The sequence below is a fragment of the Parambassis ranga genome, chromosome 18 (genome assembly GCF_900634625.1).
Source record: "Parambassis ranga chromosome 18, fParRan2.1, whole genome shotgun sequence".
In the NCBI taxonomy this organism is placed as follows: Eukaryota; Metazoa; Chordata; class Actinopteri; family Ambassidae; genus Parambassis; species Parambassis ranga.
The window spans coordinates 9,471,896-9,495,841 of NC_041038.1; the positions used below are offsets into that span (position 1 = coordinate 9,471,896).

Consider the following 23,946-nt stretch of genomic DNA (forward strand, 5'->3'; position numbering starts at 1 on the left):
TTCTCGTCAATACGACTCATTTCCTCCTCTGTTCTCTGTGTTCAGATCAAACCCCCCCTCCTACCCACACATACACACACATCTCTAAGTGGCCGCAGCACAGAGTGGGCGCTCCAATCTCTTGAACTTATCACAAGCAAACAGCTTCTCTAACAGTTCTCATTTCCTGCTGTTCACCTGAGATCAAAACAGAGCGACGACAAGCCTTCACGTATCAGCCTCTCCGCTCTCAGCGTGCTTCACAGGAATTAGGTCAGGGCTTGTTGCTAGTTATTTGTATGAGGAAGGAATACTATATCAGATAATAGGGATTGTTGTGCTTCATTGACAGGAATTCTCATAAGTCAACCGTATTATTTTCACTGTTTCTTTTATTATTCTGTGCGGGGTTTACTTAAATTTCAGCTGCCAGGAAGGTTAAAGTATTTCGTCGTGGCTGGTTTATCTGGCCTGCCAGAGAGGGACAGAGGAGGAGGGAGATATGGGTGAGTCAGAGGCTTCCCCATGGCTGAAAATACAGGTTAAAACACACACACACACACACACACACAAGGATGACAAAAGGAGGCTTAGAGAGTAAATGCTGCTGACAAAAAAGTGGCTATTTAAAGGCTGGCAAAATAAGAGGTGATGTCATACTGTACCTACTGTAGGACACAAACACAGAAACACCCTGTGTAATTATATGGCTGTGTGGGCGCTGCAGGTGGAATGTGCTAGCCATAGTCAAGCCCTTGTTGTCCTGAGGACTGCGAGCAGCCCTGATAGCCAACAGACATGAGCTCACCATCATTACAATGAGAGGCGTGGCTAAGCCACAGTGACTGCTGCCGTGGACCTGATGTTGCCGTGGAGACAGGACACACACACACACACACATTGGCTTAGAGTGACACTACTGGGAAATTAAAATGGTAGCCCAAAGCAACAGGGTTTTATTGGCCAATCACAGCTTGATCCTGGATGTGTTTACTTAGCAAGTGTGTGTGTGTGTTTGTGTGTGTGTGTGCACAGGTGAACCACTGCACGTGCATCGCCTAATTATAATGACAATGTCAGCCAATGTTGGAGAAATATTCACCACGCTTGTCTAGCATTCAGCATCAGGCACGGAAGAGCAATTACCAGCACATCACGTCGCTTTACAGCTCTGTTCTGTGTGTGTTTGTGTGTCAGCACTGTCAGTGTGCCTGGATTACATGTTTAACAGCCTGCTCTGCAACTTCACTTCACTTTAAGAAGAAGGTTGTGTGTGTTTTGAGGTAATTAGACTAAACCAGATGCTGCAAGATGACACGTACAGTTATTACAATTCATTTTCCTATGGAAAATCTGTGAGATTAAATGGGATTATTAGGTTTAATTTAAAAACATCTGAGAATAGAATAATGACAAAAGTTCCAACGTTTTGTTTTTCTGTAGTTTTATACATTTTAAACATGAATCCTGACTCTTGTGAGTTTAAATTCACAATTTAAAGCTGATTTTAATGAAAAAAAATAAATCCTGACACTGGAGATGATTATTAATATTGTTTATTTTAATGTAATGTAATTTAATTTAATACTTCAATGTAAAGCTTTTTAGTTTAGCTCAACAAATATAGTTCTGCTGTGATTGGCAGTAAAAAGCCAGGGACGCCACAGTGGAGGCAAAAAAGTGAACCATTTTATTACATTAAAATGTTTCATACAAACAATGCATACACACTAAGTTTCATATTGCTTCAGACATAAGTTTCTTTTTTCTGTTTGAATTCCAGTTAAACAACTCTGTAACAAAATGTTAAGTACAACATTTATGAAAATATAAATCTCTAAACAGGTAAAGTCAAAGAATACCATAGAAACATTCATTTACCAGTATGTCAACTATGTGTTGCAAACATGTAAGTTATTAAAAGTCATTCAAGTTACTTAACATACAATAAATACCATTTACTGGCTTTCATATAGACACATTCAAATATACTCTTAAACTGGCATTCCAATTTATTTTATGACTCTTTTTTTTTAAACTATTATTTTTTTTTTAGCAAAGATAGCACATTTTCTCTATCATAAACAGAATCACAGTCCAACACTGAAACAATTTGGTAACGATATCATTACAGTACAAGCCTCTGAGACAGTCAACCAAATAAAACACAAACTATAACTGGGACTTTGGCAATTACATTTCTTTTTTTTATTTCTTATTTTAGAAATTCAGAGGGAAATAAAGTATTTTAAAGCTTGGTGCTGCTACTAATTATCCAAAAAGGGCCGATATCTCAACTGCTCCAAACTAGTAAACATACAATAACACGGAATAGCCCTTAAAAACGTCAAAGTGAAAGTGTGTGTGTGTGTTTTTGTCTTTCGGTTTCGGTCATGCCTGGCAGATGTGTGAACTCATCATAGTGCTAAACACAAGTTAAATTTCTGGTTATTACAGACATGCTTTAAAAAACTTCACCCGCTAGGTACAACCTCAGATATCTCGTCGTAGATTGTCAGCAGATCTTTACAGCTTTATGATGTTCCTGGATGTATCCGTCTGTGTTGTTTCTGTCGGCAGACCCGATACCTGTTTTTAAGACTGGATCACTTTATTTATACAACATGAATAAATCCAATAAACCACTCATAAAGTGCTTCCACCTACTGTCTAAACTTCTACATATATTCATTTGTTTCTGTCCTTTTGCACAATTTGAACAAACTCGACTAGACCTAAAGCAAGAACACTGGTTAAGGCGTGAATGTGTGTGTGGTGCTATGCTACACTGTATGCTCAATAGTGGTGTTTCCCCCTTAAAACCAATAGCACGCTACGCTAACTGACTGTCATTACGAAGAGCGATGCCATCGTACGGAGCCCCTCTGATGACAATAAATAAATTGTGAAATATGTATAACGTGTGCACGAAATACTAATTCCTGGCCACGAAATACTAATTTGATGCACGAAATACTAATTCGTGGAAACAAATTAGTATTGTTATTGACCAGGTGCATGGGAGGGGGCTGCCCGGCCAGGGAGCACCCTTCCCGGGCAGCAAGGAGCAATGATCGAGAGCTATTAGAGGAGTTGAAGTGACACGATGGACAGGGAGAGGGATGATCATTGCTCCCTACTGCCCGGGGAGGGTGCGTCCTGGCTGGGTAGCCTGCTCCCCTAGGCTCTTGGAACTCCAAAGGGCTCCAGCACATTCCCCAGAGAGGAACGCTCATTGTACCTGCAGGGTGCTCCCTGGCCGGGCAGCCCGCTCCCGTGCGCCCCGTCAATAACAATACTTATTTGTGGCCGCGAATTAGTATTTCGTAGGAACCAACTAGTATTTCGTGGCCACAATTTAGTATTTCATGCGAACGAATTAGTATTTCGTGCACACATTATACATAATTCGTGGCCACGATCTATTTATTTTTTTACCATAACATCAGAGGGGCTCTGTACCATCGATCTCTCGTCATGCTGTCGACCAGACCTCTTTGATCGTTCAGATTTAACGTCAATGCAAGTTATTATGTAACGGTGCGTATACTGTGTTTACAAATTCCCTGCATTCTCATAAATCTTGTAATCTGCACATAAAGAACATTTTTGAAATTCCAGGCACTCACTTTGATTGCATTAAGCACAACGTAACATTTTTAAGGAGTTGCACAAATTGCAGCAGCCAAAAAGAGATATGTACATATGTTCATAGTTAATACTTTTTTTGTACAGTACCGCCTGATGTTAATACAAACATAAATATACTCTGTTAAGGACAACATTATGGCTTAATGTGCACAATGTAAATAAAAGATAGTGTACAATGAAAGTGGCTAAGATCACTGGAATGGCTTTGAAAAAAATGTTTAACCGAGACATTTGAATAATAATTTTGTTCTTCAAATGCAAAAAGGACACATAATGGCAAACTAATACCTCACATATAATTTACTCTTTTTTCTTCTTTTCAAAAACAGTATTTTTCTAACAGTCTTCATGTGAATAACAAACATAAAGTGTACTATAAGTTGGAAGAAAGTAATACATAATCTTGAGTGCAGCGTTAAAACGGTCGACCCATTGACTACCCAGAGGGCTGACATCTGCAGCTGAATCACGTGGCTGTAAACAAGAATCAACTGCGACCCCAGAGATTCTAAGCTTTGTCACCTGTCCTTTGTTCTCCACCTATTGCTGCAGCAGCTCAGTCTTTTTTGTAGGCGTTGTGGACTCGCCCTCTCCGGAGTCCGACACGTTGATTGGGCTGTCCCTGGAAAAGACTTCCGTCGACTCCCTCCAGATGCAGTCGGCGACAGTCTTGAAGGAATGGTTGCCGCATTTGGGCCGCACCTTCTGCGAGGCGTTGTTGACAATCTGTCGGCTGTTGGAGGTGGCTATTTTGATCTTGAGGGCGGCATCCACTCGGTCCACGACCGTGTATGTGCCGATGCTGCCATCCTCGAAGCCAATGATGATGTTTAATGCTCGCTGGGAGAGAGAAAGGAAGGTGGGGGTCTTGTAAAGCGAGCATGTGCCGATGCTCTTGCCATCTGCAAGGCGCATCACGATCAGATTGGACACGACACCAGCATCATCATCTTCATCACAGTTCCGAAAACAGATGTACACAAGATAACGTCCATCTCTTGATAATTTCTGACGCCAGATTATACCAGCAGCGTGGACAAGCCTCAGCTTCCCACTGTGAAGATCCAGCACGTTGATGTTCTCATCCCCTTTGGAGACGATTCCTAATTTCCCATTGGGTGAGATCTGGAAGTCTTCTAGATTTTTGAGGAAGTTGGCTGGCAGCTGGACTCGCCTGCAGACTGACTCATCTGCGACGCTCCAGATGAAGACGGTCTCTGTGGATGTGATAAAGACCACACAGTCAGGGCAATCAGGAATGAGCTTGAAGTTGACAATGGTAATACCATCGTCACAGATGAACTTCTTGGATACACTTCCTGACCACAGGCTGACAGCGAGAAGCTTGTTTTTAGATGTTCCCACCAGGAAAGTGTTTGCGGTGGTGATAAGTGCGTTCTGGAGAGTGACTAAGATGTTGCAGACTTTGTGCCCAGTCGCGAGTCTCCAGACTCTGGAGGCATTCTGTTCACAGAGGGACACCACGAACTGGTCATTGTGGGTGATTAGCAGCTGTGATATTCTTTGACCATTGATGCGAAAGATGTTTTCTCCGGTGTTTGTTTGCCAAATGTACTGACTGGACTTGTCGTCTGATGTCACCATGAGATCCCCTGAGGAGGTTAAGACACAGTTCTCCACTATGCCTTCGTGCTTGAAGACAGTCTCGATGAAGCCAGTGCTAAAGTTCCACTTGTGGACGGCTTCTGAACCGTCCATGGTAAACACGTAGTCCTCTCTGCCTGACAGTTGTAAAGTCTGAATCTTCTTGCCTGTTTTGTCAATGTTGGACATGGCGGTGATGATATCAATGTCCCAGACAGACAGAACTCCGCTGCTGGCAACAGAAAGGAGCATGTTGTGATGGACTGATTTGATGAGTTTAACAATAGCCCCTGAGATCTCAATCAGGCTGGCCATGCATTGCCCACTGTCCCTCCTCCAGACAAAGATAGAGGAAGTGTTTTCCATAGAGGCCACAATGCTTTGTCCATTTTTGGAGAGAACAGCAGCTACAAAGCGTTCAGTGCGTTTGGCCTTAAACTTTTCTACCATTTTCCACACTTTTGTGTCTAGAACTTCAATACTCCTGGCCTTGCAGATAAGAATGGAGCGCTGGTCTTCAGATAACTCAATACCAACCACTTCGCTCTCATCCCCTCTACAATCATAATCCTCCATCAGCCTCGGGTTGGTGATCTCTTTGGTATTCCACACTGACAAACTACCCTCATTGTCAATCATCACCATTTGGTTAAGGGTGTCCAGCACCAGGATGGACTTGACAAACCCCCCGGAAAACTCAGATGTCACAGTTGCCAACTTGTCTCCATTTCCTAGATGAAAGACGGATGCAGTGTTGAGGTACTGGCCACAGAAGGCATACATTCCATCTGGTGAGCACTGGACACATGTCACCTCGTACCAGCAATGGAACTGGTAGAGAGGCCAGCCATAAAGGAGGTCAATGACATTGACATCTTTACTAGCCTCAAGCCAAGCCAACGCATGATGGGGAGACAAAGTAAAACCATTAATGAAGGCAACCCCACCAGTGATGCCACTGTGCTTGGACCCCTTGATTTCGACCTCAGACAAAAGGCAGGACTTGTGATTATCATAGATGAGAAGTGTGTTTTTGGTTGTGGCCACAACCAAGTACTTCTCATCAGAGGTTAGCCTGATTCCTAGCACAACAGATCTGGCGGTGTCGATCTGTCGCAAAAGCTGTCTGCTCTCTACATCCCAGGTGCTAACAGAACCATCTTCCAATGCTACAAGAACGATGTTTGGGGCTAAAGTTGGTAAGATATCCACTATCTGCATGTAGCTGGAGCACAGAGGAAGCCTTTCTGGGCTGTAGGTGACGTCCATAGAAGAATGTAGAGGCACAATGGAGCAGTATTTCGGGCCATCTTTGTCACACTCCAGGAGAAGGTGTCTTAGCTTTGGGAGGGAGGTGACAACTGGCAGAAGCCTTTGCTGCAGTTCTGCAGACAGTGACGCTGGGTTCTTTAGCACTTTTACCTTGATGCTACGGAGAGTGGTGGCCAGAAACTTTAGCTCTTTTTCTTGGGCATAGCTGTAAGCTGTGTCAATGTCTGTTAAAGCCTTTTCAAACTGGCCGATTTTGATCATTGTGTAGAGCCAGCTGAAGTTCATGATGACGCCAAACATGAGGTCATCAGTGCGCCCACTCCTGGTGAGGTGGTACACCAGCTCAGTCATCTTTCTGTGATTGACAAAGAAAATGTCAGGCTCTAGGAGGTTGCACTGAAACACCCAGGGCTGTTCGGGAGTCTGTCTGTCATAGGAGTACTTATCAGAAGATGTTTTTTCATGGGACTGCTGATGAGGGTTTTTGTGATGCGAAATGTTCAGGGAAGTGAAATGGTTGTTGTCATATGTAAAGATCTTCTTCCTGCCTCCTGACCATGCCCCTAGGAAGTACTCAGCTAAGAGGCTATGCATCTGATGCACATCCTCCTCATTGCTAAGATACAGCTTCTGGGCAATGAGATGCAAGTGCCTGTTGGCCCAGACCATCAGAGTGACATTTCGTACCTGACGTTCCACCAGGTAGCCCTCCAGCTCCTCTTTGAGCTTAGCAACCAAGTCATAGGAGATCCTTAACGGATTCCTGAGATTAGCTGGCACAATAACATCCCCAAGAACAATGTTATCAAGGGACAGAATATCTTCAAGCTCAACCTCTGTTAGCCCTGCTTTGGCCATGGTGATATACCCTAATGCTCTAAAGACAAATCGCTGTCCTAACTTGTTCTCCACTGAGTAGAAAAGTTGCTCTATGCTTTCATGTACTGTGGAGCAGAGGGACCTATCATCTACGTCTTTGTGAGACCTCCAGTGAACTACTTCTCGGTAGATGAGGTTAACGAACATGGGCAATGTACACTTGGCCAGTGCCTCATTGACATAAATCTGTTGCCCCGAGGTGACCTTTCTCTTCACTCCTAGCAGCTGCTGCTTTAATGTTTGGCTACAGACCTTCCGGTCTCTCTGTATTAACTCCACATAATACCCCTCATCATGGATGAGATTGCGCAGCTTCTGCAGGATGCCGTGTTTATTGGGCAACGTCGATACTACAATGCGGACTGTTCGAGGCAGGTGTATAGGGAGCCACCACAGCTTGCGAGCCTCATCGGCATCTGACAGCTGCTCCAGGGAATCCAGAACGATGACCAAGGGCCTGTGGAACGAGGATTCCCCAAGGAGGTTGATCAGGAGCTCCCTCATCTCCTGAATCTTGTTAGGCAAAAAGTGAATCAGGCAGCGGTAGTTCATTGCGATCTGTTCACAGATGCTCTGAAGAAGGGTCCGTAGGTCCGTAGAGAGCTGGCTGGAGCCAATAAAACGAACGATGACCACTGGGTCGGTTTCTGGGCCCATCTCTTTCTGCAGCCAGGTGTAGGCCTAAAAGACAGAAAGTGATGTGGCTGTTAAAACAGAATATTTCTTCAAATTATCACTTCGTATTGGTCGGTTGTGGCAATCTCAACAGTCTCTTGTTTCTGAAGAACTGACACAACTGGTGTTGTGCTGTGGAAGTGGTTGTGATTGCTGCGGTGTAGCACGTACAAAGACTCGTTGTTCAGACTCATTTCTGCAAAGACAATACTCTCTTAGCAGTGCCAAAGCAGCCATCCGCCTGTTAGGAACCCATTACATACTGCTGCATATTATGCTATTACAGTCATTTTAACAACTGGTTTAATTCATCATCTGATACATTTGTTCTTAATTTTGAAATTGCATAGGCCTTGATACAGCTTTCATTTCTAGCCCTAAGGCTCCATCAAAATATCTCTATAATTCCCTTTTACATTATCTCCCGTCTTCATTATTTTCTGCCATTAGACATCTGTTGGATTTAGACATCTTGGTTGAATCTACAGCTCCTATGTGATCAGAAAATAAAGACTGAAAGGCTCCAGGGTTCCGATGAATCAAACCAAACAGGCCAGGTGTGAATCACACCCAGCGGACTGGAGCAGTGGCACAGTGGTCCCAGAACACTTTATTCAGGCCCTCATTTACTCTGGCCTTAATCTAATAACGTCTCTTTCTGTTTCATGGCCACCATGGATTTCAAACTATTGGTTTTTAGCGCTATCTTGCTCCAAGGAAGAGATGAACACAGCCAGCTGAAGCTGTTGCAGAACTATGGAGGCATTTTTCTCTGGCCTTTCACTAAATGATGAGGTGCAATGTTTCTACTCGGAGGCAGAACTCAACTAAAACTGCACAGCAAATCTAAGCATCTGTCAAATCAGATGGCAATCTAGATCCATCTTTTTCCTGCACAGCTGTTAATAATACATTTGTCGGGATGCTGCTATTCCTTCAAGAAACTCACGCTGCACTAATCGCACTCATCTGTCCTTGGGCTTAAGAATATCTCTGCACATTTGACAGGTCTCACTCGCGTAGCTGCTGTCCACACACATATTACACACAATATGTTTACAGTGTCACTTAAAGTTTAGTTAGGAAATAGTCCAGTGATTTTAGTGTTCACTGAGAACAGGATATTGGATACAATATTTGTGTGCTTGTAAGAACTCTTGGATGTGTGTTGATTATATACTTCAGATGCATTGTGTTTTATCATTTGCATCAGGGCTCAGCTACACCATAAATATATGAAGTGACACTGCTGATATAAAGGCTGACCCAGAAATGGCTAATTCTTTACTTCAAATAATTTCAAAGTCAAAATGAGCTGCCATATTGGTTTGGTTTGAAAACTAGGAGCTAAACACCCACCGATCCCTTGTTTGGTTGGGTTTGTGTTCAGTGTAATCTTTGGTTTCTAGTTGTTTTGTGTTTTCCTTGGTTTTTGTTTTGGTTTAAAAGTCGTGTTCTCCTTGTGTATTCTTGTCAGCTTTACTTTCTTGTGTTTTCCCTCCATGGTGATCACTTGCCCCGCCCTAATGTGTTTCACCTGTGTCTCGTTATCCCTTATGTATTTAAGTCTGGTGCTGTCCTGCAACCCGGATATGTTTCTTTGGCCTCCCTGTGTCCTTTGTCTGCTTTGGACTCCGTGTTTGTACTAGGTTTATTTTTGGACTTTTTTTTTCCATGGCTTGATTAAAGCTTGCCTTTAATTGGACTTGGCATTTGTGTCTGCTTTTGGATCCCACCTGAACTCTCTCCAACATGGCAGTAAAAGCATTCGTCCAATCTGATGTAGGCAGAAAGTGTTGCTGGTTTGTTTGTTGGCCTGTCAACAAATGTGCAATGATGGAAAGTAGCGTGATCCCAACCCCTGTTTGTGCCCATTAATATAATTATAAATGTGTATATTAAAGTGACACTTATAACACAGGTTGGACAGGCAGAGTAGATGTGTGGGTGTCTGCAGTGTGATCCTAATGTAGCCGGGCAGCCAGATGGCGCACACAAAAGCCAGAGAGTGCACACATTTAAACCAACACACACACACACACACACCTGTGCATCCATGTAAGCCAAAATGGAACTCAAAATACACACCTACAGAGTCAGATGTGAACTGACATGTACACACACACACACACACACACACACACACACACACACACACACTTGCATGGCTTCACAGGGAATTAGTGAGCATAGTTGGCAGACCCACAGATGGTCAAGCAAGCGTTTGATGAGAGGAGATGAACAGTTACACACCCACTCATACTCATACAAAGATGGACACATGTTCCAATCAGACCACCGGACAGACGGACATCCTCACCTGTTTAGCCACCTCAGACAGCAGCAGTGTCTTCCCTGTGCAGGGTCCTCCATACACCACCATCGGGCTCATCCTGCTCCCCTTAGACGGCATGACATACTCCTGCACATAATCCAGCGTCTCAGCCTTGTACTCGTAGAGTGCGGCGTAGGTTTTACAGAGGGACAGGTGCTGCAGGATCTCATCGTACAGTGGGTCGGTCTCTGTGTCAAAGTTCTGCTGGACCGTGGCCTGAATGATGTCCACCATGTCCTCGTAGAACTGCTTGCACAGACCCTCCACGTAGTGACTCTCCACTTCTTGGGAGTAGCCCAGCTTCATGTCGCAGTGCGTGACGGACGAATAGACGCGGAGGTTGGACGCGGCCACGATGGTGGGGATGAACTCGTCTCGTACCTTCAGCAGGCGCTCGTAGGCTTCCTGGTTGCGCATTATGCGGTCGCCACCCACCACGATGTCCATGTAGCGGGCCATCTCAGGAAGCTTGGCGAATCGGTCAAAGTTGGAGATCTTACGGATGTAGCAGACACATTTCCTGAGAAAGGCAGGAGTTTGTTTCCCAAGGGCGAAATCTAATTCATCCTCCAAGGCTGAAACAAGAAAAAATACACAACTTTTGAGGTGCATAATATTAAAAATGCCATTTTTAAAAAAAATGTTTTGTTCTAAACTGGGTTAAATTGTTAGAATATAATGATCCAATGTGAGAATCAGGTTTGTTTCATAAAGTTTCAGCAGCTTTTATCCTGTGATTAGATCTATTTCCTCTGAGCCTTTTTAAAAAGAGAGAAAAAACACATAAGCTGGCATTAATGAACAGTATCACACACTGAAATTCTGCCAACATCTCGCTCAGCTCACATGGCAGCCAGCTAATTAGGCAGGGAAGAGACAAAGTGTGAAAGGAAAAGCAGCACAACCTTCTCCATACGATACATAGAAACACAGTTTAACACACAAGTACAGACACAAGCAAAGAAGTTTTGGATGGATTTGAACATAGTTTTTCTTTAGTTCCTGTCTAATAAAACATCAAAACAAGTTTTGTCAAATAATAAACAAAAATAAATGAATAAAAGAAGTTAACAGCAAAAACTTTACTGACATTAGTAGGTTGACTAATAACTGTGAGGCAACGCTACTGTGTGATCAATCAATCACTGTCATCCACGCTGGAGGCACTGACAGATCCTGATTGCGTCTCATCTCTTGTTATCAATTTAGTTACAAGGTTGATGGTCTCCACAACAGCCCCCCTCATTAAAAATGTGGCCTCTAACACTGTGAGGCATTCATTTTTTGTGAAGGTTTAATCATTAGGATCACCCTCCGGTGTCTGTTTTCCTCCACCCACTAAACTTCACGATGTCACGGTGACGTTTTCCCCCCCAAAAAATAAAAAATGTGTGTTCTGTGATGTTGTCTGTGACTTTGACCTTTGACCTCATGGCACCAAGTTTTAATCATCTAATCCTCGAGTCCACATGGACACGTTGAAAACAAGCGAGGACAGAAGTGAGCGTCGGTCCACCCGACAGCGGGACACGTTCCCACTTGAAAGGAAGCCATCAAAGGTATGACACAAAAAGATGAAAAAGAAACCTGAAACCAACCAGAGCAAAGGAATTTCTTGGCCTGAGCGCTCTTCATGGTCCCCTTCTCTTGAAGCTGCAGCACTGCCGTTCGAAAGATCCTCTTGATCTCCTCCGACACATTCCTCCAGGCCTTGTCATTCTTGGTCTTGGCTGCGCTGCTTGACTCCATCTGAGCATGACGGGCAGAGAGGAGAAGTCTGGGATTACAATTGAAGATGGAGGACTCATCGTGTAGAGACGGAATGTTGTCATTCAAGTTTGTGTTTCAGTGTAGGTTAAAATAGGCTATGGAACATTGTAGCCATTGGTTACAGTGAGACTGTTAGTCACAGATTCATTTCACAGATGAAATATTTGATGCCAATCTATATGTACAATAACATGTGATACAATGAATTTGTTCTACTTACAGAGTTCTGGTAATTCTTAAGCATTTGGGCTTTGGGTTTGAGGTAGTATGCGGGTGGCACAGAGTTTTCATCCCTGCAGTACCACTCCTCCAATATGTGTGTGTCCAGCCCCGCCTCCACAGCTGCATCCAAGATCATCTCAAACTCTGCTGATTCTACCTCCCCCGGCACTCGGATGCTGCCGTACTTTTCTCCCACCAGACCCTGAGAATGGAAGGAAGGATGGAAAGAAGGTAGGAAAGACAGAGGGCGTGGAAGGTGAGGGGAGAGAGAGAGAGAGTGAGGGAGGAAATGTGCATCATCACAATCTTTCAGGCTGATTTTAGGGCTCCATTTTTTTTTTTTTGGATCAGTGGCTCAGGGTGAATAGCAGAGTCAACGATGCACACAGCGCCACTTATTTAAAGCAATTTCAGAGCCACGGGCGCAGCTGTGCTGCAGTTGGGACGTCTACCAGCCAGTTTGCAGCATCAGTGATGTGGCTGCCACCACAATCTCTTCTCTGTGTGTGCACACTGACAGCCCTGTCTTGGACAGCTTTACACCACAAACACATGCTGTTCACAGTTTAAATAAGAATATGCAACACCTCTCTGCCCACACTGAAATATTTATGTTAGCAGCGATCTAAAATAATAATAATAATTATAATAATGTGAGTAAGCAGGGAAAACCTGTTCATTTCACACCATACGTCATCACTTGAAGTACAAGAGAATAGCAACTACAGAGAAATGTGATTTTAGGTAAGTGACTTTTGACAACAAATGAAACCCTAATCTTGCATTTCAGTTTGAGGTGAGAATAGAAACAGTGTGCTGTTTGTCCATCCCCCCATCCTCTGTCCTTCTATTCTTTATTTTGCAGAGAAAACAAACAGAAAAACAGATTTGTTCTGCATTGTTGTGTAAAAACACACACTTGGCCACAATTCCTAATTCTCAGTAATCGGTGGTATTAAGAAAACGAGCAGATTTGCTTTTTTTACGCAGAGCAGCTGGGACTCCTTTAAAAGAATAGAACGCATTAATTAAATAGAGGTATGTGGGTTTATAGGGAGGACTGTGAAATTTGAATTATGTGCGCTTCGTCTTGTTTTATACGCCAAGGCAATAACCATAATCTCGCTCGTCAATCTTTCAACATCGAAGGTGCATAATTAGCATCATCTAATCACATCTTAGCCTTGTCTTCCCAGTTATAATGTCCCAGTCCACATTGGCATATCTGCTCCAAGCTCCCGCTGCTCTCTGCGCACATGAGTGACAGCGAATTCAATACCATCACTCAGCCCTCGATGTTCTCTATCAGTCTCAATCGAGGGCAGAGAAAAATCAGTGGAAGCCCGCCCATTACATGACCAGCTGATCTTTACTCCGTGTGTCATAATTCACATGCACCTACAGCCTCGGGGTGAAGACTTGAGAGAGAGCGAGCAAGGGACGAGGCCAAATAACTGTGAGCTCCGATGAGCAGGAAAAACGACGTTGCTCTCTGGCGCTCTCGGCAATGACGCTTCAAAGCCGTTCCATGCTGGACTCCTCGTTCCCTTGGCATTCGCAGTGGGAACAGATGCAGAGAACAAGCAGAATCGGATGACGACATGTGGCACAGGCTGCAGGACGGCCTACTCTAAAAACCCACAAAATGCCCGTGGCACATTCATTTACATGCACACGGCTCTGTGTCCGTAGCTTTATGTAGATCTAGAAGATGTGTTCAGCATCGGTTGTTTTAGAGGAGGATGTGACCCTTCTGAATATTTGCATTATTTAAGCATTTAGCCATTAAATGTCAAGCACAAAAACACAAAAAAGAACCCAGTCACATTTTAAAAAGACAGAAACGACACAAGTGAGGAGAGAAGGTCGGGCTTCCCCCTGTGTGTATCTCCCTGTGCTGCCAAAATAAAGGGTTTAATAGGTAAGTAGGGCAGCCTGCGCTCACTATCTGCAGCTGAGATTGACAGAAAAGGTCACAAGTTGGATTCAAGCCCAAACTCTTTCAAGTGACAAGTTAGCCCAGGGTGCTTCAAAGGTAATAATTAACTGCACTCCTGCTCCAGTTTCTCTACTCATGTCAACAAACAAGTTGAAATCTCACTGGAATTGGTGTTTTATATCCCTCTCTTATAAAGCATGGCTTCCTCATTCCAACACACAAAGCCCTTGTTTTTGATGATATTGGCTGTTGCTAGCAGGTTAAAGCTTCTCTAAAGCTAAAGCAGTGATGATGACCGATGCATATCCAAAGTGTTTCAATGGAGAACGAATAAGGAAACACCCCTGAAGCATGAGTCATCAACATTGTTTTCCCTAATTTTCCAGGAAATGGGAACATTTTAGAGTTAGCATATCTCCGATAAACTCATTGTTATAGTAGTTTTTCCACAGAACCTATTTTAGCACGAAAACAGGCACCAAACATGCGACCGTTTAGGTGCAACTCTATGCAAATCATCTAAGAACCCCATGCCTGCCTTAGGTGGCCCTCTGTGAGTCAGAGTGCTGCAGTGATGTGTCAGTGGAGGATGGCTGCACCGGGCTGAGTTACTGTAATACTGAGAGAGAGAGAGACATATAGTGTGTGTGTGTGTGTGAAGGAGAGAGAGAGACAAGAGAGCAGCGACTCTCTCTGAGTTGCTGACAAAGTCTCCGTCAGCTTGCCTCGCAGTGATATAACAGGATGAATGGAGTGGGTGACTGGCTGTGTGTGTGTGTGTGTGTGCAGATAGAGATTAGGATAACTGGTGTTTCCTTTAAAAATGACAAAATCTGGTGTTTAAATGCTAACACTCACACACTCACACACTCACACCCATCCACCCGTCCGTGTAATCTACTGTCACCCACTTGATTTACCAAAGACCAAAATGTCCAAATATTAGCCTGGTGGTTTTAACACCAGCCGTCATAGCCTGGAATGAGGCCATGTTAAGTGGATTACTGCATGGCAGCAGGGCCTTCACTTTCCTCTGTGTGTGTGTCTGTACAGTCAGTGTTTGTGTGTCTTTCTTTTGAGGTGGCTCTTATTAATCTTGAAGAGCCGCAGGTGCGAGAAACACTAAAGTGACAATAGCATTGCAGATAGTGGCCAAATGTAATTCCAGTTTTAGCTGCACTCCTCCACCTCCCTCCTTCTTCCTCCTTCCTCCTCCTCCTCCTCCGGTGCTTCATCCTTGGAAGGGGTTTTATACTCTGGCTAAGTGCACTTTATCTGATGAGCCCGCTGGGAGAGGCAGCTGAGATATTGTACACAGCTACAGTATAAATTAACAAATCAATCACTCACGGTCAATTAATCAATGAAACACACAGTTCTGATATTTGCTGCATAAGCTCTGCAGCAGCCGTCTCTAAACTGAACCGGATGATCTGATCAAAGAAATATGTTTCCCTCTTTAATATTGTAAGCTAGTCGTAGTTGGGTGTAATCTATCTATATATAGACACATCCCTGTATCTGAAGCATAGGCTGTAAATAAAAACGGATGAACTCTCCATGATGGAGTTCTGAAGTTCAGTGTGGAGAGTCTGAATGTAGCCATCTTGGCAGCGCAGGAGTCTATTGAACTTCCAGCTGATCCAAATATGGGCAAAGCGGTGGAGCTGAAGCAGTCGCCATCTTGTGATCTATTTAGTGATCAATATCAGGGATTATATCGGATAATAATAACACATCAGTGCATCACCTAGTTGCTTGCTCTGTCATACAGATTCCTGCTAGCTATACTAAAAAGTTTCCCGCTGAATCTGATCTGTAGTTCCTCCAACAGCCACTGGAGGCAGGCTACCTGCGCACCTTAGACAGGAGATAGACGGAGTCACACTCTCAAAACAGATGTGTTAAAAATTAACACATCAGCGTGTCTAGTTAAGGACAACACATTTTGTGTTGCTCTTAACATAATCAGTGTGTAAGCACATCTAACACACATTATTAATTGATTAAAAAAGGACGCCCCCTTCCCGCCTAAACCTGCTACTGCACGGGTTTACCTGGGCTGAAGGACAGGGGTCTTCTAGATTAACTGTATAACTAAAGGTCAAATCAAAATTAGCCTAAAATTATTATTATATTATATATTATAACATTTTTTGTGTTATTTTTTAACACATCCCTTCTGAGATGGCAGGCGGAGTCAGGGACAACACAATAGATTAAAGTAGTCCCAAAAAATGACTTTCAATATTTTGATGCCATTCATAAGATTATTTTTATTGTGGCGTGCTGACCCTCAGCTTTAACACCAAGTACTGATCTGCATAAAGGCTCCAGTCTCTCCATGATGCAACGTTCAAATTAAGAGCATGAAGACACATTTTCAAACATCATTAAGATGAAAGGTGAAGCAGTCGGTGTGGGCTCTCACATTAACACTTACATCATCCTAACTGAATGGAGGAGAGAAACAAAATAAGAGCGACAGTCTCCTCAACTATCCTCTTACAGCCTGTGAAGTTGTGAAACTGGAAGAGCCGCATACTGTTTGCTGCTCCTTGAGGCGTTTAGCAAGTTTTTTTTGTGTGTTTTTTTTTTTTACACAAGGGGGAATTTGAGAGCAGAGGAGAGGAGAGGAGAAGGGGGGGAGAAAAAGTCATGGCTCATTGTCATGCTTAATCTCCGGGTCAATGACACCATCACCATGCCAACCCCCTGCTATCGCCATGGAAACCAGGCATCGACAGGTTAGAGGAAAAGCCCCTCTTTCTAAAGTGTGCAGCTCTGCACTGCCACCTGTCACACACACACACTGGGTGACACCTGCGGCAACACCGCACATCAATCCGTCTCCTCTGTGCTGTTTGTATGCGGGAAACATCAGCGATCAATGCAGATGTAAATTCACAGATTTTCCTCTGTCTCATGTTCGTCCTCTTTCTTCCCCCTTCCTGTTCCATGCACCGGGCTCTGTGACAGTTTTTGTGGAGCCCGCAGACCCCAAGAGCAGCCTCGCTTTGAAGTCTATGTGTTTGTGCTGTGTGTGTTTGGCAGAGAGGGGGAGACACTCGGACGCCACCTGATAGGTTAAAGTCATAAATACACGAGTCATTTGACACTGGAAGAAATGCAGATTGTACTGTTTCCTGGAGCCCTTTGTACACTGATCTCTTACTTTATGACAGCGCTGCTAGCCATTTTTGCTAAACCCGGGATATATTGAGGTGCTAGCCACATGTCAGAAGATGGAATCGAACAACGAGACCCCACTCTGCCATGTAAGGACTGTGTGTGTCCCAAATGTTATGCCAAAAATTCCGTGTTTACTTTTTTATTTCACTTCTGCCGATTTTAGAGTTTTCAGATTTGTTGGAATCACCTACAGCCGAAACTTATTGTATGTTGTTGCAAGAAACATCAAGACCCTAAATTCTGCTGACATTTTCCCCGTCCTCGTATATCTAGGTCTACCACCCCTTAAAAATAAACAACAGTACTCCAGAGATGGCCCAGACAACCCAGAACTGTCATAAACGAGGATCCAAGTCTCTGATCAAAGGACCCACTGCTGCCGCCGCCGCTGCTCGGAGCTCCCCGAGTCCTGAAAGCAGGGCCGGGGCGGCTTGTGTAGGGTTGACAATAGGGGGGGGCGCTGGGTGGCAGGGACTGTAGCAGCAGCAGCAGCTGGATTAATTCTCTGTAGCTGAAGAAAACAGACCATTAGTCTGAGCCATTAAAGATTGAAGCAGCCAGATGGGGAGCGTGCAGGGGTGTAATGTGCCTGTATCACCCAGGATTCTCAGCTTCAGTGATGGAGAAAATGCCTCGGGTCAAGATGTTCGCGTGTTGCTGCATGGGTTTAAAAGGTGCAAAAGAGAGAAAGAAATAGCTGTGTGTGTGTGTGTGTGTACCTGTGTTTGTGTGCCTACTTTCCCTGAGTGTGTTGTGCTTTGTGGGGGTCACCAGGGGTTAAGATGGTGAAATTGCAGCGGGGGACAGAGGGCGGCGAGGCTGAAGGGAATGAATGAAATCGGTGCGGCGTGTACAACACTACACCAAACACCCAAACCACGCAGCAGGAAAGCGGGGAAGGCTGTGTCACTTCCTTTCAAATCACAAATGATCGTCTCAGCAGCGGTTAGCCTGATCGGGTTCACACACAATGTCTCAGTGGCTCCACGGGCCACCACATCAGATTGTATTATGCGGCTTGAAAACTTACCAGTGAGCAAAAATTGGTCAATAAACAATCATTGTTGCAATATTTTGAAAGATTGAGCCAAGAAATAAACGTCGTCCTGTAGCTGCTGTAACGTAAATCAAACGCACCCTGTGAAAGAGGGCGGAGATTTGGAGCTGTTAAAGCCCCGCCCACTGATTTGACTTCCTGCCAGGTGTTGCTGCTTCTACTGCTAATATAGCATCACTGGCTAACTCAAGCCCTACACTGGATTATAATCTGTGCTGTCAATCCCTGAAATTAACTGCTTCACATCAACCCAGGTAAGAATCTGCTTGTTTTTTTTTCCTGCTTGTGAGCTGCTGTGTGGAGTTTTGGTGCATTTAAGTGAAGTCAGAATAATCAGAAAATGCTGTTTCCCTCATTTAAAGCTAAGAACAGAGCAGCAGCAGCATGCTGAAGTTGCACAGTGCTCTCCATTCGCTGTTAGTTATAGCTGGGATGTCTGCTGCGTTTTGTGTGTGTGTGTGTGAAATTACAATAAATCAAGATCTTGTGCTCATTTCCTGATTGTGGTGCTCATTATTTTTGGTTTGTGAAGGGTGTTGATGCTCACTGTATTTTCCCCCTTGTGTCTTATAACTTCGGCTTTATCGGTCACATCTGAGGCGGTAGAGAACGTTCAGCCCATCAAATCGGCGAGAAGAATTTGCCAGTACAAGCTGATTATTCCTGTCTTTGAAGCAGATTTTATTTGTTAGAAGAAGCGGTACAGGCGCTACGACACTGGAAGTAATGACTCATTAAGATGCAGATTTTGTGTGTTTTTGTGCGACAATGAGAACAGCAGTAGGCAGTAGAGCATGCAGGGTGTGCCGACGGAGAAGCAGCAGGAAATGCAAAACTACTCCAGTCTCCAGGATTATGCTCTCTGGAGACTGGAGCTCCTGTTGTACCCATAATGCATTACCTCTGCCTGTGATCTCTCACCTCAATTTCAACCTCTGGAATCGGATCTGTTCCATTTGAATAATTCACCATCAATTTCTCTTCCTGTCCTGTCTACACTCCTGACTTAGCCCTTTCCCCCTTTCCTTGTGCCTTCACTTTTTATGGGGCCTAAAATTATCCAAGACAGATCACTGAAATGTCATCAGTAATCACGTCATGTGTTCACAGAAGTGGAACTTCACTCAGTACTTTGTATTTTTTCTCCCTTATACCTGTAATTAGTGAAATATATGAAAAGTAGCTAAATGCACTGAATCATCCTTTATTATTTAAAGTTTTATTTTATTTAAATTCTTAATGAAGGCAGTAGTGTAAGTTCATTAAATCCAAGGTAACGGTTCATATGATGGTAAATTGTAAAAGAAGCATGGAGGCCAGTGGCTACGTGATGGCGGTTACTTTATGGGCGTCACCTACAGAGTTCCAAAGAGGCGCTTTGAGTCCCTGTGGATGGCTCCAACCGGTTGCCATGTCAGCAACGTCATAACCCCTTTGACATGGGGGAAATGCATTGCTTCGGCCCCCAGTGGCCACAGGGTGAACTGCAGACACTGTATTGACTTAATTTCTCAGCCCTGCAGGTGTTTGGTTGATACGATAAGGCGACTTAAATAGTGAGAGGTAGAATTTGGTAATTAGTGATATTAGTGACCAAATCCAGGCACTGAATGCTAGATGTTAGTGGGTCTTAATGGAGGTTAAAAAGGTGTTTACTTTAACACTGTCCTCTCTCTCTAACAGCTCAACAAGGTTTCAAAAAAATCTGATCAAAGAGTTGTCTACTTGTCCACTGTCAAACAGAATGCACACACACATAGCGGCTACAACAAAAAGACTTCAAAGGCTGCTGAAGTTATTTTTCAAACAGAACTCTGGCACAAGTTGTAAAAAGAAAACCCTGTTTTTTCACTCTTAGGTCACACAAACAATTACATTTTCAAAAGCCAAAACTGTGTGTGTGTGTTCTGCTCACCTGTTCCCACGTCTGCATGAAACGCATTGACAGCGACTCTAAGCGCTTACCCCACACCGACCTAAAAACAGCTCACCCGGGCCCCCAAAACGCCGATCATCCCGCTACACCATGAGCCAGAGAGTCATCCTCCGGCATGCGATGATGTCACCAACGAGTCGTCGAATACTAAATTAGTTGTCGATGCGTTTTGCCCTGGAATATTACTCGAGTACTCAAATAGTCGTTGCAGCCCTAATCGGAGCACAAGCAAACACCGATTAAACTTAAATATGTATTAAGTCAAGCTGTGTAATACTCACGACGAAACACGGCCCCGCCGACGTCTTCAGGCATTCCTCCAGCAGTTTCATTCTGAGCCGCTGAAGTTCTGGGCTGTCCCATTCCTCTGGATCGACGCCCCAGTACAGGTCCACCACCTGAACACACACACACAAAGATTACGTTAAACTGAATGCACTTTGACACACATATGTCTAAAGAGAGAGTTTACAATGACAAATCGCACAAACAAGGCAAATAATGCTCCTTTTTTCTTATACTAGAGCAGAAAAATACTTCAAATATTTCAATTACAACCACAACATTCAGCAGCTATTTTTTCATGCATACACTGAAAAGTAATAAGCCTATCTGTGAGGGGGGAGGGGGGGGCTGAAAACCATTTAAGCAGAGACGTATTGTATTCACAGAAATTCAAGGAAAACCTCCGCTACCTAACAGTTTTACAAAAGAAACACAGTTTAATTAAACAAAACGGCTCAAATGGGGATCAGTGGGCTTAAACTCCAAAATCTCAGTTGAATCGAAGCCAGAGCTGACTTAGACACACACACACACGCCTGCTCACAAACACCACTCTCAGAGCAGCAGGGAGACGTTATTGAACACACACACACTCCCTCAACACATTTGTCACAAGTTTTGGCAGTTGAGACAATTCCAAGTGTAAACACGCCACAGGGAGAATCTCCCGCCGGAGGGAGAGAGGGGTGAGGAAACGCCTGGAAATCTGTGTGTGTGTGTGTGTGTGTGGTCCACACTGCAGTGCTGCTGGCTCAGGCTTGTCTGAGAGGACAACAAGCCCTCCTGCTGGCAGCTTCCTGGGTCTCGGATAGCTTTTAGCCTGCAGGCTAGCACCTGAGACGTGGCTTACTGCAAGGTGCATTAGTCCTGATAGTTCTGGAGCAATATAAGTAACAGATGCATGTAGGCCTATATCTCAAAAATGTATAACATCCCATATGATTTCCTCTTGCTCTGCCTCTGCTTGTTTGTCTGAGGAGTAAAAAGGGTTTTTAAGAGAAGCCAAAGTCGGCTCCTCTCTCCCTTCATGCTCTGCTGCTCAGACGGGTTTAGCCTGGCACACAGACTGACACATCTGCAGTTTGGCAGCCAACAGCAGTGACCGGCAGCCCTGCATAAAACCGGACAGCGGCGAAATTGAGAGTGTTGGGCTTTCCTTTGACAGCCTGGGAGACATTCGTCTCTCCCGTTATTGGTGAGAGCAGCAGGAGGGCTGAAGCTACAGCGTAGCTCGTCTGCTTGATTGCTGCTGTGCACCTGTGAGCAGCTGTGGAAGCAGACAGCTGTCAGGAGGATGCGTATTTCTTCCACAGCGTCGGGCAGCATCTAACAAATATTTTCATGAGCAATCAATCTAGTGGCCTGAACCTAGTCTCAGAAAAATGGGCAATAGCTCTATGCTGAATGTTTACCAGCATGTGGTTCTTCACCTTGTCACTCTCAAGTTCACCTTGGATTTAAAAAGTCTTCATTTTATGTTGTTTTAAAATCCCATTTAACATTCCAGTTGTGATGGACTGGTGACCTGTCCAGGGTGTAGCCCGCCTCCACCCGTGGATAGCTGGTATAAGCTCCATCCCCTCAGGACTCTGCACTTCAGGACAAAGCAGGTTCAGATGATGGATGGATGTGACTGCTGGTCACATGTATGTCAATCCTGGCTTTCTGTTTGTGCTGAGGACTGCAGATTTTTTTGTTTTTTGCAGAACACACACATATTTTTTTAATACAAAAGGTTGCAACTTAGACAGAACTGTACATCACACATGATGCATTTAAGAAACCTTAGAAAGTCTGGCGTTTTCTCCGTTTTAGGCTGCCATGAACTGTCATTTTTCAGGTTTTGGGGCCTTCTGTGACCTTTCACACACACACACACACACACATTCCTGAGATTTTGTCACATCAGATCTGAGCTTACCAAAATCCAATCTGTGACCAAAGCTGGGGAAACCCCGAGCTGCTCCTTCGGTATCACTTTCAACGAAATGAACAGACAACCTTGATTCTTTTGAACAATTCCTATAGATGCGTAGTGCGATTCCTTATCCTTATCCTCACCCACCAGAAGACTATTACTTTAGGAAAACTCTCCCACTCAGTAGTGTACACGCTCACGATAAGCATCCCTCTTGTGGTGAAAGCCTTGTTGCTCCGCACATCAGTCACTCTGTATCACTGTCACTAATCTACTTTCAGCGCATGTGTGTGTGGGGAGCATGACTGTAGTCGGCCTTGTGCTGACAAGCACCGGAAGGAGGAGGAGGAGGAGGAGTGAAGTGAGATGCACGCCCCAGATTAGCATGGGTTCCTACTGCGTTTCAGCAGGTGACTGGGAGGATGCGCGGTAATTAAAAGCTAAATGAAGACATTAGTCATATCCATCCACTGTGTGTGTGTTGGGGGAGGGATATCCTGATTGAATTGCACCTACTGGAGTGTGGAGGGATGAAGGACAGTTGAGGAATGTGTATCCAAAGCAGGCAAGGACACATAAATGAAGTGAAGAGGGAAAGTATTTGGACAGGGATTAGTTAACGAAGGAGGCACAGTAAGATGAAGAGAAGGACTCCTGTGGGACTGGATTTGGCTGGAACTCTTTTTTTTGCCCTCCTCTCTTTTTCCTTCATGCCAACGTCCTCTCTCTGATTACTCCCCCCCCTAAAACTACAGTACTAGGGGTGCTGCTGCTGCTGCTGCTGCTTACGTAAGAGACGAAGCAGCTTCGACTAAGCGGCTTTCTAATGCCCTTGGAAGGCGTTCGCCCGTGGCGGGTCAAGTGTAGGCGAAGCCTTTTTTTTATTTATTGAATGTTAGAATATTAGTCTTTGGGATTATGCCCAAGATGCCCAGGAAGAAAGGGCATGAAATCAGTCGGGAAAAAACCCCACCGACAGAAAGACTCGGGCAAAGAAACAACAGTAAAAATAGACACAGCGCCAACATAAATACAGTATATCTTAAGCTCCGTGCTGCAGGCGCTTTTTATTAAGACCGTGTAGTAAATCTCTAAGAATGTTTGATGAACAGTGGCATGCTGCAGCTCGAGGATACAGCAGATTTAATCACTTCCAAATATGAAATGTTAGCGTTGATATAAACACAACACAGGCAGGAACTCTGACTTACATATTTAACACAGCTAATAT

General features: G+C 44.3%; 1 protein-coding gene across 1 annotated transcript in view; it reads right to left on the bottom strand.

The window, feature by feature from the left end:
• Positions 1-3,314: 3,314 nt before the first annotated feature.
• nwd2 (NACHT and WD repeat domain containing 2) overlaps positions 3,315-23,946 on the bottom strand; it is a 35,458-nt gene continuing 14,826 nt past the window's right edge. Inside the window, exons 4-8 of the mRNA XM_028429721.1 lie at positions 20,794-20,910; positions 12,387-12,590; positions 11,995-12,145; positions 10,382-10,971; positions 3,315-8,067 (exon numbers count right to left, since the gene is read on the bottom strand). Coding sequence (XP_028285522.1) covers positions 4,171-8,067; positions 10,382-10,971; positions 11,995-12,145; positions 12,387-12,590; positions 20,794-20,910 — 4,959 coding nt within the window. The 3' untranslated portion in view covers positions 3,315-4,170. The remainder of the gene's footprint in view (positions 8,068-10,381; positions 10,972-11,994; positions 12,146-12,386; positions 12,591-20,793; positions 20,911-23,946) is intronic.